At 48.3% G+C, this 18,421-nt stretch overlaps 1 protein-coding gene across 4 annotated transcripts; it reads right to left on the minus strand.

Annotated features, from left to right (window-relative positions):
• Positions 1–5,319: 5,319 nt before the first annotated feature.
• Positions 5,320–18,001, minus strand: COPS7B (COP9 signalosome subunit 7B). Of its 4 annotated transcripts, none has more exons than XM_090053539.1 (7): positions 17,893–18,001; positions 14,839–15,015; positions 12,872–12,947; positions 10,440–10,528; positions 9,689–9,891; positions 8,345–8,450; positions 5,320–5,622 (listed from the first exon to the last, which is right to left on the minus strand). In XM_090053539.1, the coding sequence occupies exons 2-7, from the start codon at positions 14,998–15,000 to the stop codon at positions 5,464–5,466; spliced, it is 795 nt and encodes a 264-aa protein (XP_089909665.1). In that variant the 5' UTR covers positions 15,001–15,015; positions 17,893–18,001; the 3' UTR covers positions 5,320–5,463. The 4 variants fall into 4 exon arrangements, with proteins under 4 accessions (XP_089909665.1, XP_089909667.1, XP_089909666.1 ...); XM_090053541.1 differs by lacking the exon at positions 17,893–18,001 and adding an exon at positions 17,686–17,814; XM_090053540.1 differs by lacking the exon at positions 17,893–18,001 and adding an exon at positions 17,675–17,805.
• Positions 18,002–18,421: the final 420 nt, after the last annotated feature.

An 18,421-nucleotide genomic window follows, 5' to 3' on the forward strand; every position in this document is an offset into this window, starting at 1 on the left:
AACTTCCAAACTAGGTAACTGCCTTCCCCTCTCCTCTGCCAAAGAGCTCCTAGGAACACCTTCTACCCAGGGGGCTGCATTAGCGCTGAAACCAGGGCTGGGAGGGACCTCAGGAGGCCACACCTACTGCAGCCCCCTGCTAAAGCCAGGATCATCCCTAAGTCAGTCCAGCCATGTGTCTGTCCAAGCTGCTCTTGAAAACTTCCAAGGATGGAGATGTCACAGCTTCTCTAAGCAGCCTGTTCCTATGCCTGGCTACCCTCAGTCAGAAAGTCCTTCCTAATCTCCAGCCTAAGTTCCTTCTGCTGCAGCATGAGGCCATTGCTCCTAGTCCCATCCCCTCCAGGCACAGAAAATGGTCCATCTCCATCACAGAGCCAATTAATTTAGAGGGCAAACTCCTTCTTCTTGAAAATACAGCTCTAGCTGGAACAACCTTCCCCAGGGCAGACCGCAGGCTGATGAAATACCAGCCAAATGTCAACCGTCCCGGACAGACACTGGCTGACCACAGGCATCAAGGGAAGGAAGTAAAATAGGGACAGGGATTTTTAAAGACTCTGCTGAAAAATTCAATCTGCTGAGCTTAATATCACGCTGGAAGTCCAGAGTGGAGTTGTGGAGGAGAATGGAGGAGTTTAAATTTGCACTTAACACTTTTTCCAGTACTGTAGCGTTACCCTCTGTCTGGAGGGAAAGAAACAAGTCAGCTTCCTCTCCGGGTCTGGAGTATTAGCAGGATGCAGCAGGGTGCAGGGTGGAGACGTAGCAGAAGCTTCCTACAGCTGATTTCCTGTTGTTGGCCGGAAGGGGTCTCAGGGGTCTCCTAGTCTACCGCCCTGCCTGAGGCAGGATCAGCCCTGTCCAAACCAACCTACAGATCCACCGTCTCACCTCTTTGCAAAACTCCAGTCAACTCTGACACAACACGAGGCATCACACCCGAACCTGCCACAGGGAAAGCAAGGGAGCCCCAGCAGCCGACCTCCTGATGCTGTACAAGGCTGTTAATATACGCTCAAGAGATCCCAGGCAGAGGCCGTGTCCCTCACTAAAGGAAGGCAAACCCCCCTACAGCCCCCACTAGACAATCATTTCTCTAGCCTCTTCTTAGAGCAGCCCCCCAATCCATGGTCAGAGAGGATTTTTACATTTTTCTGTGCCTCAGTTTCCCATCTCCAAAAGTGAAAAGGGATCTTACTTCCATACACTCCCAGGGAGAGGCAAAGCATAAGGGTGGTCAGGAAGGGTGTAGTGACCACCAGCCTGGACAGCTCTCTGAAGAAACAGCTTGGTTTAAAAACCTTTCTGCTGGACTCCAGAGGAGTGGGGGGAGGCATTTCTATACAACTCCAACTGATATTTTGCTTCCCGCCTCCCCCAAGACCTAAGATCTGGGAAAAGCTTCACTCCATGTTGACTATTACATGTCTATTTAATTATCCAAATTAATACAACTGCAGGCCTGGTCCCCTGCACTGCTGCCCTCTCTGCAACAAATAAGGGGGTCCTTGCTGCTTGGAATAATCCACACACCTTTCCCCTGGGGTAGGCAAGTGTTGATACAATCAGAGAAAATGAGGGTTGAAGGGACCTCAGGAGGTCACATTTAGTCCAACCCCCTGCTCAATGCAGGACCATTAGAGACAGGTCCAGCATCAACCCTATCCTGGCTGCTGTTCTCTAGGAATCACCCTGCTGGGCAATGAAAGGGAAAGCCCCGGGGCTGTATTTTGCTTGGCTTTCCCGGAAGGCAAAGACTTCTACTCTTGCATGCATTTTAGAAACACCAGAGCCTCCCTTCTGACTCCTGTTATTGATATCCACTGCCCAGCAGCCTGGAGACCTGCCAGCTGGTACGTGCCTGAAGACTGAGCCTACACCAAACTGCAAGGAGGTGTTATTGGGGCAGACCCCTACACCTGTGCGAAACCCTAGTGAAGTCAAGGGGATTCCAGAGACGAGGGTCTGGGTAGGGGCAGCTGTAGGATCAGAGCCAGAGCACAAATGCAGAAGGACCCTGCAGGGTACTCAAGATCCATCCTCCTTGTGCCCAGCACAGACTGGGCTGGTGCTTGATTTCTGTCTTTCCAGGAGAGGAGAAAGAAGCAGGTTGCAAGAACAAGGCACTAAGATTGGCAGCCAATGTCGCTGTACTTGTGGCAAATGCCCAGCAGCATCTGGTATGAAAAGGGAGCTGGGCTGCCAAGATGCAAGGCCCAGAGACACAGCAGCAGGCTGCACTCGTCTCCTACACTTGCCAGTTCCGTTTCCTACTAAAAATATGGGAGAATGCAGGACTGGGAGGGAAACCATAAGGCCCTATGGAGGGCAGGGAGGCATCTCTTAAGGGGCTGGACACTGTCCTACAGCAAAAGGCAGCTGCAGCAGTCTACCGTCACCCTATATGAAGGCCTGGAATGCTATGCCCACCCCTGAGGCCTGCAGGGTGGAGCTGAGGCCCAGTGGGCAAAGCTCTCCATCACTCGTGCCAAAATCTGCCCATGCCTCTGACTGCTACTCCTGTACCTCTGTCAAGAGAACCCACCCTCTTCCCTGGTCTCATCTGAGCCCGGTACCAGGGTGTCAAGCCTCCATCACACCATATTGTACTACTTCTCCCAGATCACATGTGCATGGTCTGTATTCCTGCCCCCTTGCCATTCTTTCTGGGAGCTGACAGGCTCCCTTTGCTGCTCTGCCCCCACACCACTGGATCCTTCCCCCTCTCCCCACAGCCTTCACTCCTGGACCAACAAACTAGCCTACCCCTCAAGTCCAGTTCATTAAAACTGCAGCTTCATGCTGTGCAGTTACTGAGCTGGAGCTCAAGCCAAGGCCCCTTCCATGCACAGATTGAGCCTCCATTTGTACAGCACCAAGCACAGTCGTCAATTAAGTCCTTAAGGCAAAGAAACTCATCCTGCCAAACCTCTGTCTCCTTCTATGCCTTCCCCACACCAAAAAAGCCTGGGACCAAGTCACTCTGTGCATGGGGCCACTGGTAACTTTTCCTTGTTTCTCTAGGACTAGCAGGAAAATGAGGTGTCAGCTCCCAGTGAGGCCTTGCAATTTTGGAGAAGAAGTACAGGAAGCTTGAAACCTTACCACTGAGGAAGCTGTGATGGATTGACGCTGCTCCCTGGAGCACCGGAAGGAAAGACAAGTTACTTAGACCTCAAGAGCTCCCGGTCCTGGGAGAAGAGGCAGCAGGAACTGACCGACATGTTGGACACTCCAACGTGGCTCTCTCGGGCTTCACAGCACAAAAGTCTGTTAGACGTGGTCCCAGAGGCCAAGGAGGGAGCCTGAAGAGGGTACGCCCCATGGAGAAGCCAGCAGAGCTGCTGCCTGGGGAAGAGATGTTCTTCAGCTGTGAGAAGATGCTGCTTCTCCAGGCTGGCTCATAGCACCTTTCACCAACACAGCTTCTGCTTGGCTGGGCTTCCTGAGGGGGGAGTGGAAAAGACAAGAAGCAACTGGCAGTGGGGTGATAATTCCTCGCCATCAGGTTATGGTTGAGATGAGCACACCTGCCTGCTATAAGCCAGCTCTTCATGTGCCCAGCAAAAGGAGGAGAGTCATTGACCTTCAGCAGAGGGCCCAAGCTTAGTACACCTCTAGGGCGAAGAAAGAGTGCGCAGCTTGCTAAGGGTTCACATCAGCACCCAGAGGAGGGTGCTCATGGTGCATGAGACACCTACACAGTAGCTGGCTGCAGCTCCCGGAGGAAGAAGTACAGCCTGGCACTGGCCCTTGGAAAGCCAGGCCAGTCAAGGGATCCTCTTTGTACTGTTCAGCTCCACAGCAGATGCCAGGCTCTGCTCCTGGAGCTGGTATTTGGAAGCTTCTCCACGAGCAGAGCAGCAAAGTGGAGCAAGCGGGGCTGATCAAGTAGGTGTCACCCTCTGACAATGAGTCAAGCAAAGGAATTGATCTGAGGAAGCAGGAGGGAGCCTACCCATCTACCTGCTCACACTCAGATCAGGACTCAGCTCCTGCCTCTCCCTGCACAACCCTGGGCAAGGCATTTCTCTCTTCCTGCCTCAGTCCCCGGCTTGTAAAATAGGCATAAGCTGTCTCAGGCGTGTTGGGAAGTCAGGAACAGAGAAGGCCCAGATCACGAGAGCCATGGACCTGCCCTAAGAGTCTAACCAGTGTGCGCCCGAGAGCCCCCAGCTGCTACCAAAGCCAAGAGTCTGGAGCCTTGCGTGAAACCAGCATTTTTAATTTTTTCTAAAATGTGCTTGTTCATGTGAATGGCAGTTTCCATGTTGACCCCACCCACCCCTTAAAAAACAAAATCCCCATGCCCCTTGCCAAACTAGGTGCAAGTCACCTGCAGTTAGTCTGTAACAAATATCAAACACAGAACGAAGGCGGAAATGCTTTAGAGTCACAACAATGTACAAAAAGAAAAAAAGTAAAATACAACCTGAAAGTGTTCAAATTCAGAAAGGCTGGTAAAATCCATCACGGCAGCAAAAGGGTGCCATCGCCACCCCTGTCAGCGGGTCCTGGGTCACCAGCCTGTCACCAAGCCAGGGGTCTCTTCTACACAGGTCACTGTTGGAACAAACCATCAGCTCCAAGGAAGATCGAGCACCTTGCACTCGAAAGATCTCAGCAGGGGAACTGATCACCAGCAGCCCTGGGAGGACGCAGCAGACACTGAGAGAGAACATGATTTCCAAGCGGTCCCGAATCACGGGAACACAGAAGGCTCAAGTGAGAGTAGCTCGCTCCCTCCTGCTGGATAGGTGCTCCAACGTTGCGGCCTAGTGCTTTTAAACCACGGCAGCTTAACAGGCTTGGTAAGGGCAGTAAATGGGAGGTTAAGTAAACATAGCCCAGCACTGGGTCTCACCATCACAGAGCGAGGTAGTGTGAAGTCACCCTGGTTTGAGAGGGCAGGGGGAGGGAGGGGCTGGAGATATCAATGGAAAGCAGTTCCTGACATAGTCACGTTCTTGGACTCCCTTTGGGGTGGGGGGAGGCAGTAATCTGCGTGGATAGTGTCCTCTCTCTCAGCCCAGCTTCTGCATCCAAGTCTGTTACCTGGTATTCATGTTTGCCCCAGCTGAGGTTATCTTAGCTTCAGGTCTGAATTACCATGGCAACCTCCTCTGAAGACTGAAGAGGCTGAGAGGGAGAAAACTTTCCACAGATGCCATTTTATTTTGCATCACAGGATTTGTTTTTTTTATTTGATCAAGTTTTTTTGCTCCTTTCTGTTAATCACCTCTGTCCAAAAGTCCCTCTCAAAAGGCCTAAAACAAGTAACAGACTGGACGCGAATGGAGTTTGCACAGTGTAGCTTTGTCAGGCACTGCCAGTTTGGGGCTGGATTCAAACAGGGCTTTTATTAGCCAGCCTGGGGAGAACTGGCCCAGAACCCACTGAACAGGAGACGCGGGGCCTTTTTTTGCTCCTTTGGGCCAAAAGACACCTCCATGGTGTGTTCTAGTGACGGCTGGAGACCAGCCCTTTGACTTTGGACATCTTCTTTGTGGGCTGCCTTTGTTCCGCATGCGGGGGACACTCGCGCTCCACCAGCTGCTGTTCCATCTCCTGAGCCGATGATGAGGCTGTGGCTTTTAACGTTTTCTTTATGTTTGTGACCTGGGCGAGAAGAGACAGAATCAGCACTTGCCTTTTCCACCATCTGCAAGAGGGGAAGCCCCTTCTGTGAGCAGAGACTGGAAACGCCCGCAGAGGCCCAAGAGGAGCTCATCAGATACAAAGCTCAGGTGTGAGCGCACTAATTGCTTTTGAGTTTTATCCGACAGCATGACTGAGGGGCAGATGTCCTGCCTGGAGCCGTAACTGCCAATGCCCCATGGTGGACTTGGTTTGGAGGCAACTGAGGGTGGCTGGTCCCTCAGACTAGACACCAAGAGTAACCTCATGAGCACCAACAGGTGGATAAATAAAGCGAGTGGATAAATTCATGGGTGATAGCTACTGAACAGAACGGTTGGAGATGTTTTCTCTGGTGTCTCTGAACCGATAATGGTGGATGCTGAATAGCGGATAGGTCATTCTAGTGATATCGAGTTCAATGCTGTCCCTCTTTAGCATCCGTTTCAGCTACTGCTGGAGATAGGCACCTGTTAAGAACAGAAGCAGTGCCATGCTGTGTCACATCAATGGTGGATCTAGCCCAGTAACCTATCTGGCTGTACAAGGCAATTGTCACATCACCTGGCAAGCCCGAGGTGACTGTAGAGAAAGAGGGGGCATCTGCAATAGAGGGGGTAAACCCAGCTCTCAAAACTGGTAGCAAAGGAAATCAGCAGTTGGAGCAGCCTGCTAATCTAGGGCTGGATGGGAAATAAGCACCGAAAGCAGCACTGCACTCCATCTGCAAATATGGGGCCTGAGGGCACTGCCACAGAAACTATGAGAAGCAATTTGGTAAAGAGCAGCTTGAGGGAAAACCAGGGGTCAGGACTGCACAGGCCAGTTCCAAAATGCCTTAGAGAGAAGTGGGGGTGGAAGGGACCTCCAGAGGTCACCTATCGCAGCCCTAGCTTTAGGCAGGATCAGTCCTATCCAAACCAAACGCGTTCTGGGACCCAACCCCATCACTGAATGGAAACTGCTTTGGAAAGTGAATGGGACCCTACAAGGATGCAACAGGCTGCAAGAAATAAATCTTGAGCTGGAGTCTCAGGAGGACCATCCTCACTTTTACAGCTGAATTAGCCAAGCTCTGTTCTCGCAAGCAACCATGACTCCCTCAGGCTGCACTCATGGGCTTCTGCTGCCCTCTGCTGACTGGCTGCAAAATTACAGCTGCTCAGGGGAAACCAGCTTTTCTCTCTCTCAGAGACAGGACAGAGGTTCTGTCATCTCCACACTTGGGAGGACCTAGGCTTTCAGGTCCCATTGAATGCTCACCAAGCAAATATCAGCCCCAGGTAAAGCCTTCAAATCAGGTGCCAAAAATCATTGCTCACTCTTGAAAGCGTGACTACACATCTATCCGTGGGGGTCACGGGCAGCCATCTATCTGCAGGGTTAATGTGGACAAGTCTCCATCACTGAGGGAAGCTGCTAAGAGCACATTTTATAACTGCAACTTCTAAAGAAGAGTCTTTAAGGACAGACTCCAAAGGTTCTTTCCATCCGAAGGTAGGATTCTGCCAGGAGCCAGGGCGGCAGCAGGCAGACTGAAGAGCCCCCAGCAGGCCTGGCTGCCAGTAGTCTAATTACCCCCAGCTGCCTGCATGAGCAGTTGCCTCTTCAAAGCAGCTCTCTCAGTGTCAGTGTCCAGGTAGCTACTCAACAGGACAGAGCCTTCCTGTCTAGTCCTTGGGCTGCTGATTCTATGCTCTTAGTTTCCTGCTTCCTACCTCTTCATTCCTAGTTTCCCAGTCCCTAGATCCTGCCCATTTGTTCCTAGTTTCTTGTTCCCTGGGTCCTGCTTCCTGACTTCATCCTTGCTTCTGGTTTCTGCCCATTCCTTTCTGATTCTTGTCTGCTGACTCCTTGTTCCAAACAGCCTTGCCAGCACCTTGCTTCCTTTGCTCCAGACTCCAATCCAGGCCTTTGTCTTCAGATACCAGACTCCTGGTTCGTGGATTAGCTTGGTGATCACCCAGATCCCAGTCTCTTACAGACATTCTGACCCACCTGCTCCTGATCTCCTGGCTCTAATTGGGACCCTTGCTTCCCTGACCTTGCCTGTTCTTGATCCCTCAGGTTGTGACCCTCTAGGATTCAGTCCTGTCCACCTGTATCCTACATCATACCCCTGATAAATTCAGAAGGCTGATGCAAAGAAATCTTTAACAATATTCTTATGTTTAAAATATGTGGAGTTCACTAGGTTCAATATGTTCATTCATTGATTTGTTATTCAGGGAAAACCTGTCATTTCACAGGCATTGCACTTCCATCGCTGTTGTGTGCTAAAAAAAATGGGGTTTCCTAACAAACCAACCAAGGGAATTCCCAAAGTGTTTCCTGCCTGGATCATCTTTAAGGAAGGCTCAGAAACCCTGTCAGAGGCTAGTCAGTCAAGTCTGGCTCAGGCTTTCAGTGAAGTTTGGTACTGGACACAAGGGATCTTTCTAGAGGACTTCTCTATCAAAATAATGTGTTCGTCAGGATTGCTGGTTTCCACTCAACAAAAACAAAAAACCTGGACCTGATAGCTGGGAGTTTTGCACGGTAAGGAGCAAAGCATGATGACACTGCTGGGCATGTAAGCTTATGAAGCACCAGCCTACATTCACACTTTCGCCAGATCTGTAGCTCCTCACTTTAACTGGCAGCAACTTTTCCCCAAACCACTACTTACGAACACCAGCCCAAGGCAGGATGACTCTGTACCTACCTCTGTCTCCACCTGCTGCTGCGTTCGGTGGTGGTTTTCTTTGTACTGGTTCGCTCTAAGCACCTGCTGTTCAATTCCTAAGAGAACAGCCTCACACCCATCACACCTGAAAATTGAATACACAAGGGTTGGTCAATGGTGCACAATGCATGAGACATTATCAACATGAAGAGTAACATTTGCCTAAAAGCACTGGAGGACATAAACACGTGAGCAGCTGAGACGAGGGAAAAACCAGCACTTTGTTCAACTGGTTACTTTGCGGTTTTGGCAGCTCTTTGCGTCTACTCTGTTCCATTGCTTGGTTGGTGGCTCTAGGAGATGCCCATGGGAACACTTCCTTGGGCTCTGCACTGATAGAGGCAAAGCCAAAACTGAAGCCAGAGAGGCAGAAGGCAGCTGTGGGAACAGAGAAGATGGGTCTGCAAATGCTTGCTGGAACTGCTCTCATCAGACTTCCCCAACAGAGCAGTAAAAGTCTTTAAAACCTTTTTAAAAGGTCAGGGTTTATTATGTACAAAGAGATGCAATAAACTTTAACAAACTTAGAACATTAACAAAAATTAAGGTCGTGCTGACAGAGACCCTCTAAGAAGTTACCAAATGGTGCAACATGAACACTCTTCAACTGCTATTCACAGTGGGGAAGAACAGAAAGGGCATTTGAAATAGATTCATAGTTATGCACCAGACAATGCAGAAGGATCCTCTCACAGCAGAGTCAGGGAGGCAGAGGCAAAGAGGGAATGGGAAAGACTAAAAGACTCAGCAACTCTGGGTTATAAACGCTTCAGTGTTTATCTTGCTGGGGTGATCTGACCCCAGCTGCCTTCCTGCCCCTTGGGCAGGGAGCTGGACCCAATGATCTCATGAGGTCCCTTCCAGCCCTAATGCCTATGAAATGATGCTTTCATAGGAAATTAATGTTAGTTGTATGCCTAAGGCCCTCATCAACAAACAAACTAGGCAAGTATTGCCACTCCACAGGGAAGCTGTGGGAACGAATCCCATAAGAAAGATTGGTGGGGGCAGTTTTCCAGCAAATCAGAATAAGGCAGAGACCATCCGCAACAAGGAAGGGGGGCCTACAAAGGTGATTCAAGCACTTTGCATTCACAACCTCCTTAAGTTTAAAGGACTGGGACTCTGGGATACAGTTTGGTAGGATTTGCTGGGGAGCAGGAACAGCCCCTTTCCCAGACAGCTGCTCCCAGTACAAATGCTAAAGAAAGGAATATTGAAGCCCAGCTCATGCTTGAATCAGAAAAAGTCAGAACGAGCTTTTTCCCTTTGAGACGCATACACAAAGCAAGGCAGAGAAGGCTGAGCAGTGTGCCAGCTCACCATTCTTGGAGTGTTTTCATAATGTTACTGATGTCCTTCTTCTGAATGTCTCTGCCAATGCAGAAATCCACCTCCAGTACCTGGTTGCGCTGATCCAGCTTCCCCTGGATGATGTCTGTATAGACAGCTTCAATGATCAGGTCTTCCAACTCCCTCAAATTCCTCATGTCCAGGTCTTTCAGCAACACTGAGTAAGGAATGCACTAGACAAAAGGAGTCCAAAAAGAAGCTATCATTCACCGACCCAGAAGGGGAATTAAACCTTGACTGGAAGTAGGGTTAAAAAAAGAGCTTGCAATTAACCATCAACTGTATCCCATACTCCACCCTACACAAATAATAGCGAACAAGAGGGGCAAAGGCAGCAGTTGGAATCAGAGTAGGTCATGGACAAGACATGCTTGTTGCATTTATTCATTGAATTCTGGAGGAACAGTGGATTGCAGTATGGTGGAAAAATGGAAGCAGCCTCCCAAGAACAGACATAATAATTACCAGAGCCTAGGACTTGCTGGCCTCTGTGCCCCTCCTGAAAACATTCTCTTTACCAGGCTGTTAAGAAACCCCAGCATCTCACTCCTGGAAGTCCATTAAGTTACTGACTCCCCAAAAGCTACATAGGAGCCATATACACTGCCAAGCAGTTTCCCTGTTACATGTTCCCCAGTACGTGCATACAGCCAAACACAAACCCAAGTACACCACTTAAAAAAAGGCCTGGTGTTCCCTATCTAAGATGCCTGTACTCTACCTTCATCCTGGCAGCCAAGCTTACAATAGTCAAGTGCTTCAGCTTGTTCTTCTGGGCCCCTGTTAGCTCAGGCAAGTTATCTTTGTTCGCTGTTAATGTAAAAAAAAAAAAAAAAAGAGCGCTGAAGTTACGGGTTTTCCTTCTAGAAGTAAACAATTCTTCAGGTTACAAAAACCTCAAACCAGTTGGACCAAGTGAGTCTGAAACACTGATTTCTCTGGCTACTGCGTGTGCTCGTGAGAAGAAAAATCTGCCATCAATAACAGATTGGCCACACCCAAGGAGAGGCAGAGGGAACTCGAAAGGAAGCTGGCGGTTTCATTGTTATCTGTTCTTCAGCACCTCGGAGTGTGGAATTAGACTGTAAATTGCACGTACACAAATGAGGCCCTGCCAGAATAGACCGGCAATATTTTATTTCCAGCACATAAGCCACCTCTGTGCTTCTACTGAACTGATGTAAATACAAACTTGCACTCTTGTGGTTCCAACAGCAAAATAAAATTTGGTAATTATTTTTCTGAAAACCATCAAGAAATTATTTAGGGAGATGCTTTTATGGCCATCCTGTCACTGCTGGAAGAGACTGGCCATTTCCAAAACAAAGGGGCTCTTTGGAATCTCCTTGTTAGTGTAAGTCAGCATTTCAGGAACGTAAGTGTTATCTTAGCCATCCCACCTCATTCAACACTTTCCATTTTGGCTTCCTGTGTCCCTACCACATACATTTATGTTTTTGGCCGGGAGCAAGATTACTCTTTCCTGTGCACGTCTGTTTTGATAGCAAGGGTCAGTCCAAACATTTAGAATGTGACCCAAGCTCTGTATTTTGCCGGTGCTATACTGCAAAGGGTGGCAGCCAGGGGACAGCCCTCTTCATAAGGGGAGAAGAAATTAAAGTCAAGGATCCCTCTGCTCTTGCAAGGTCGTGCCCTGGGATCTAACAACTGTACACAGCAGGCAGGTTCTCTAATTGGTTATGAATCTTGTTTTTGTAGTCTAAAGACATATGAAGCTTGTGCTGCTCCACATCTACCAAATTTTTCACCCCCCTTTATCTTCCCTGCTCCACATTTTCAATTCACACTGCTCAGATAATAAAGGGAACGGGTGTCAATATAAAATCCAAGAGAATGATTTGTGGAGCGTTCTCATATTCTGCATCCAGGCTGCTACTCGCAACCTGGACCAGAAAGTATATAAACACAAAGCGCGCAGCAAGCCTGATATGCATCTTCACACCAAAATGTACCACCGTTCAGATGGGCTGGCTCTGAAGTCCTATGCAAGTGGTTGCTCCCTAGTCACAGTCCTGGATGATACATTTTTACTTTCTATAGCACATGAAATTCCCAAACCCCAGAAGCAAAATGAAACTGTTCTTGAGTACAGCCAATGGTCCCTAGGCAGGGTAATAGTGGCACTCAATTTTTGAGACTGATTGAAAAAAAAGTTGTTCCTTTCTGAGACACTGCCTTTTGTAGCTAGTTTCTCAATATTCCAAATATTCCTGGAGCCGAGCATAGGCTTGGTTTCTGTCAAATATCAACACTTAAAGATTTAAAGACATACAAGTTTAAAACAGCATTTCAATCCAAAGCATGCCATTGATAATTACATTTCTGAAAACCCCTTTTGTAGATAGATCTTTTAATTCAAAATATCATTAGGGATAGATTTTTAGAGGCAGGCATGTGCAATTGTGTGTGAAATGCACATATAATTGTGGGTCTAATTTGTATGCATAATTATCACAGCAGCCGAGGAGCGTAAATGCTGTATTTGTGCAAATGGACTCAGCACGCAATTGCATGCGCATTTTTGAGGGTCACACCTGAAGTGTGAAGCAGAAAATGCAACACTTAGAGAAGCCTTGTTTACCAAGATTTGGTCAGGAATGGATTTTAAAGAACAGGTTATAGTCCCTTGAAAAGAAAGACAGGTTTAGATATGGAGAAGTTTTCATATTATAAAACTCATCTAATAGGCAGCAGTCTAATTTCAAAACGGCTGCCGGAGACTGCTCTCTGCAGAATAAGGATCTTTTGAATATGAGGAGATAACAATGAATACAACTGCAAGTCACTTCATGTCACAGCGATGGTCCAAGCCATCTTAGTAAAGTGCCCATTCTAATCCTGAGCAATGGGACACAACAGTTTAGCCATTGCTTTTCTTCCATTTTCTGGAAAAAGAATCTTATCCAGAGAGCTGTATCCAGAAAGACTCCTATGGTCCAAGTTTTCCTTTTAGAGTTTTTTGCATTTTGTTTTTTTTTTAATTTTGTCACATTCACAAAGAGGACAAACACTTGAAACTGCCTAGGAAAGCAAAGAGCTGCACAGCCTGGTTCTGAAACACATCTTACCCTCAACTCAGCCAATGTAATCCTTGCAATTAGCAAACACCACATGATCACAGCAATCTCTTACCTACGTAATCTGGGTACGTTCCATAGGCAAAAAGATTCAGCAACTGGAAATAAGCAGCATTAGGTCCTTCAGCAAGCTAAACAGGAAGAAAACAAGAGAGATCTTATCTTAGGCAATAATGGCCAACGTGATACTGGCATGCAGTTTCTCTACAATGTGTTTTATTTCACAAACAATATGGGATTTTTTAGGTTAAAGGATTATTTTCAGCTGTCAAACAGTGGGATCCACCCCCCACCCTTTTTTCTTGTAAAAGACCTGTAATTAGTACTACATTTCAGTATTTTAGTCATGGAAATGGCTATATCATCCTGAACTAGAACTTGAATTTATAGCCAGCTGCTTTATGCAATCTCTTAAGAAAGCATCCCTTTTAATTTAGCTTTAATCCCATAGGGCCTGCTGTTTTTATCACATGACAGATGAGGAGATTACAGTGCTGGCTAGCTAAGCATCCTTACTGGCAACTTGGAAGCTCAGACAGCTTACCTACAGAGTCTCAAACAACCCCAAAGGGAAGTGGGTTAAATGTGTGCCTCTGTATTTTATCACCTACCATGCAACCTTTCTAAGTAAAGAAAATCAGCTTCCCTGCTAAAGCTGTACGCCCCAATTCTGGAGGGCTGTTTTTGGGAGAAAGATGCATATAGTATACAGGTAGATACAGAACCTTCTCTCACAAGCAAGCACTGCACTGTGGTAACAGCTGCAGCACCAAACTGGGTTGGTATTTTCCAGGGGTTGATATGAAAAAGGTGGGGAACAGCAAACATCCAGCTCAATGTTAAGAGCAGTTGAGGCATGTCTGGTCACACACACATTGCGTGTGATCACACATACATTGCAGAATTTAACTGGATGTCCAGTTAGCATGCATTGCAGAATTTATCCCCAGAACCCTGAAATCTACACCAACTCAATGGTTACCGGTGGTGGCCAATTGCACTCCTCCAGACATTCACCGCGGGGAAGCTACAGAGAGAGAGATCATCCACATGAATGACAACCCAGACCTCCCCATCCACAGAGATTTAAAGAACCTCCCAGGTCACTGCTTGGTCTCCCGCAAAATTTTTTAGACACTAATACAAGCCCTTGTAGGACACAACAGTGCAGCAGCTTGGAGAAAAGTGTGAAACAAAACCACCATTTGGAATAAACATCTAATTTCCACCCAACAATAAAGCCTCCTGGTTTTGACTTTCTGTGAAAAACATAAAAGGCTCTAAATTGGATCCGAACAGGGCCCAGCCACTGCAGTCACATGATGTACAAATGGAGTATTAGGAGTTCTGCAAAAGGTGACTGTGGCAACCCTGATCAAACTATGGACCACATAACACTCTGCGCTCTATATAAATTTGATGATGACATTGCATAGCTACCATTACACTGGTGAACTAACCTTAAACTGGACTTTTAATTGTTGCTGCAAGTCAGGTGTTCTAGCAAAATCCTCCTCGTTTTAAAAGAGGAGGCTGCAGGCAGTCCCTTCTCTGCAAGAGCTCAGAGTCTCCAGAATTTGCTCTGCATATTGGTCAGAAACCATTTGATTTTGGTGATTATTCATTCCATCCTGCTATAAAAGACATCTGTTTGCTAGAGTTCTCGGACACAATGGCAGATGCTTTCCAGGACAACAAAAGGAGATTTTGTTTCTCAGTGACTGGGCAAATTCCTGTTTAGAAACCATTATTTTAGGGCTGCTGGGATTTTACTGTATTAGCCATCATATTAGTGCATCTGGAGCCCTGTTACTTAAATCAAAACCAAACACAAAGACAAAATGGATGTCATCTTTTGTACACTAGGCCCTCAGGAGGATGGAGAAACACGTGGGACTCCAGCAAGAAGGAGGTACTGGAACTGGGCCAAGCCATATCAGACTTTCCCTGGGAGAAGAAACTCTCAGGAGATTCCTTTAAACCAAGGTGTGGAAAGAACAATTCCAGCCAAGTATCTCTTACCTCTTGTACATTTGGTAGCTCCAGCAGCTCTCCAAAGACGTACACACCAGGAGCCTCTAGCACTTGACTTATCAGAGTAGTCAGGGCTGAGCCACTGGTACCTTTGGCTAGTAAAATAAACTGCTCAAGGAGATTGCATGATGGCTTCTGTTCTCCTGCCATTCTAGGTATTTTAATCTGCCAAAAAAAGAAGTCATGTTAATTAATCCTCCCTCTGTTGCTGGGCATTTGACAGTGGATCAGAGACCAGGGCTAGGATGGTGGGGTTTTAGACTCAGCTTTGCCTGGTTTCTCATGGGAATTCAGTGCTCCTGAAGACCACACGACAGAAAGCCAGGGAGACCAGAATTCCATCTGTTCACAGAGCAGGAACAGCTCAGGCAATAGTGCCGAAAGCTTCCCATACACAGTCCTGTAACTCTCACCTATGCTCGGAAGGACACACATATACCAGCTGAGCAAAGGGAGTCCAGACTCCATGGCTGCTCCAGACTTTGCTGAGACTGCAAAGTGGTGACAACCATGGCAGTGAGTTTTGTGCCATCCAGGAAAAGTTGCTGAGACTTCCTTCTCCGCAAAACTCATTATATGACATTAGTTTCAAACAGAAACTAACTTCTGTTAGTTCTGCTCGAAACTAACTTATCCCCTTATAGACAACACAGAAATCCTTACGAGCATTTTTTGCATCGCTCACTAAGGTATCCAAGTACCTGTCCATTATCAGCAAAGCAGGAGCACAGAATCGAACCGCTTTCCCAGCAGAAAAGGAGAAAATGAATGAGGTCTCTCACTAGATTAACCAGTTACCATACATTTTTGCTGACACGACAGAATTTAATTGATGCTTTTTAATTACAAAGCTTAAGTGATAAAAATATCCCTGAGTAGAAAGGCCCAATTCAAGTACTGTTATCTGATATATCTTTATCTTCATCTCTGGCCTGATACATCCAATGCACAAGCTTCACTCTGAGCATTAATAGCTTTGGTTTTGAACCACAAGCCTCGTTATCAGGACACAGACTCAGCAAAATAAACTGATCCGATAAGCAACAAGCCCCGAGAAAGCTGCAAAAAAATTAGACTTCTCCCTAACCACAGTCCTGATGCACTATTAGATACAACGATCAGCGCTATATTTACAGAGGACATTTTTGATGGCAGTTTTGTTGCCATCACTGCCTCTCAACTACGATGAAACGAAATTGTCCTCAGAGATCCTACACAGGCTCAGCTCAGGCTGCACACATATGGCAACAGGACCACAGCAGCACCTCTGCAGACTGGCCTGTGAGTAACACCAGCGTATTGGCGTGTCTAAGCAGCGACCTAAGACTCTGAAGCCATCATGTCCTGAGTGAGCTGAATCATTTTGGAAAAATGAAAGGACAGCTGCTTCTTACTCCATTTTGCTTTTATATAAAGTTTCCTCATCCTTTTAAAACACTTCTTCACCCAACTTCACACTAACACAACTGACTACCTTCCTCTTTAAAACCAGGTTTCGTATTTTCCATCTAGGGGCTTCTGCTCCCTGAGTTTGTAAATCCTTTTGTTCAAGAACCATCTTCTTGTTATGGGTATAGACATATAATGGGTGCCAATTTCTGATTGCAGTGGCACCAAGAGAAAGGCTTCAACGTTAACACCAACAGCTAACTTCATATCATATCTAAGGGACAGATCAGTATCATTGCCCCCATTCACACACAAAGGCACTCATGCACAGGTTACATGAGACTGGAAACATAGTCCAGATTTCATGGCTTCTAGCAATTTCCAAACAGGGTGCCATGAAACTCTGGGGTACCCTGAGATCCTTTCAAGGGTATCACAGGGCGCCCTGCAACATCACCACTGCTAGGAGCACAAATACAACCTGCAGCATAAACCCAACAATTTCCCACGGGACTCCAGAGTGTTAAAAACAATCAGACCTGTTGTGGGCCACGGCTCGCTTAGCTCTCTGCAACGGAAGAACTGTTCTGCTACTTTTCCATAGTTAAAAAACAAGTGAAAATCCAGGGCAGGTGTTTTCTGAGGGTGCCTCAAATCCAAAAAGGTTGAAGGCTGTCCTTCCTTTACACAACAAAAAGGCAGAGCGTGTTGTACAGGATGATGATGGACCGACTGGGCTTATCCCAAGATGATTGTGAAAGCAATACCGGTGGTCACCTTTTTTTTTTTATACTTTAAAAGAACAGACGATGTCTGCCGTGATGCCGGTATTGCATTTGAGCTGGCTTGCAACATCTGAGATGCCTCGACCGAGCTTTGATTTATTTACTTCTTACAAGCGATATTTTATTGTGAGCGACTGCTATACAGACGGAAGAAATACCAGCAGTCCTCGACTTACAAGGTTTCGACTTACAACATTTCAAGTTACCACATTTTGCACTTAGGACGTTTATATACCGACACCTGGTTTCCACTTGGACCCCAGTTTTGACTTTAGGTCGCTTGATCCAATGCAGTGTCAGCAAACACATTCGCTGCGTCTCCCTGGAGAACGTCGTCCCAAACCTCCTCGCATGCTTTAAGGAAGCTGACGAGACTCTAGAAAAACCTGCAGCCAGGGCTCCCCAGAAGACCAAGAGGCCTTCAGAAGGTCCAGCAAGGTCACCTCGAAAAAGTCCTTCCAAATCAATGACTGCTATTTACAATCTAAATACATCAGTGCAGCTATATTAGTCTATTAGTCTAGATAACCTAGCTATATTAGTCCTGTGGCTGTCTACAAGCTCATCGGGTGGGGGTGGGGGTGGGGGTCAGCAGGGAAGGGAGCGGGGGACACCCTGGTGCCCAGGCGCGGAGGCCGGAGCCGTCTCACCCCCTCCGCACCAGCGAGAAGCCGCCGCGCCGCGTCCAGCTCGGCGGGCCCAGCGCCCGCGGGCAGGGGCCGGACGCGGCGACGTCTACTCCGGGATGTCCATGGCTTGCCTGGCCGGACCCGTGCGAGGCCGCGCCGCAAACCTGCCTGTCCCCCCAGGGGAAGGAGGCGGCTCCCTGCCCCCCGCCAGGTGCGGCCCGGGGGAACACAGTGCTCACCCGGCTGCTCCGCGCCGCCGCTACCTCAGGCCGCCATGAGCGCGGCCCGGTCCGTCCCTCAGCGCGTCCCCCGGAACCGCCGCCCGCGCCCTGCGTTCCGGCCGGGGGGGCGAGGCCGCGCGCTATTGGCCGGCGGCGCCCGGGTCAGGGGGCAGCGGTTGCCATGGGGATGGGGTGGGGGAGCTCAGAAGTCACAGGTCAGGCTGGGGGTAGGGGTGGGGGGCTGAACATGGGGGCCCAGAGGTCACAGGTCAAGCTGGGGACAGGGTCGGGGGGCTGATCCGGTGTCCGGGTGGAGACGGTGAGGGGTCAACTTAGGGGTAGGGTTGGGGGCTGAGCATGGATGTCAGAGGTCAGGCCCCAAAGGGCTCCTGGCCATTTGTGTGGGTCTTGCACTAAGGGGGCACGGGCCTGAGCGGCAGGCAGGCAGGCAGGGAGGGTGGAAACCCAGCTCAGTTCTCCTTGCCGCCTCCTCTGCAGTCGCTGGTCAGCGCTGCCGGGGCCTGGCCGGGGGGTTGCTGTGCCTGGC

This window comes from Crocodylus siamensis, chromosome 6, assembly GCF_052110815.1.
Source record: "Crocodylus siamensis isolate JL-2025a chromosome 6, ASM5211081v1, whole genome shotgun sequence".
In the NCBI taxonomy this organism is placed as follows: domain Eukaryota; kingdom Metazoa; phylum Chordata; order Crocodylia; family Crocodylidae; genus Crocodylus; species Crocodylus siamensis.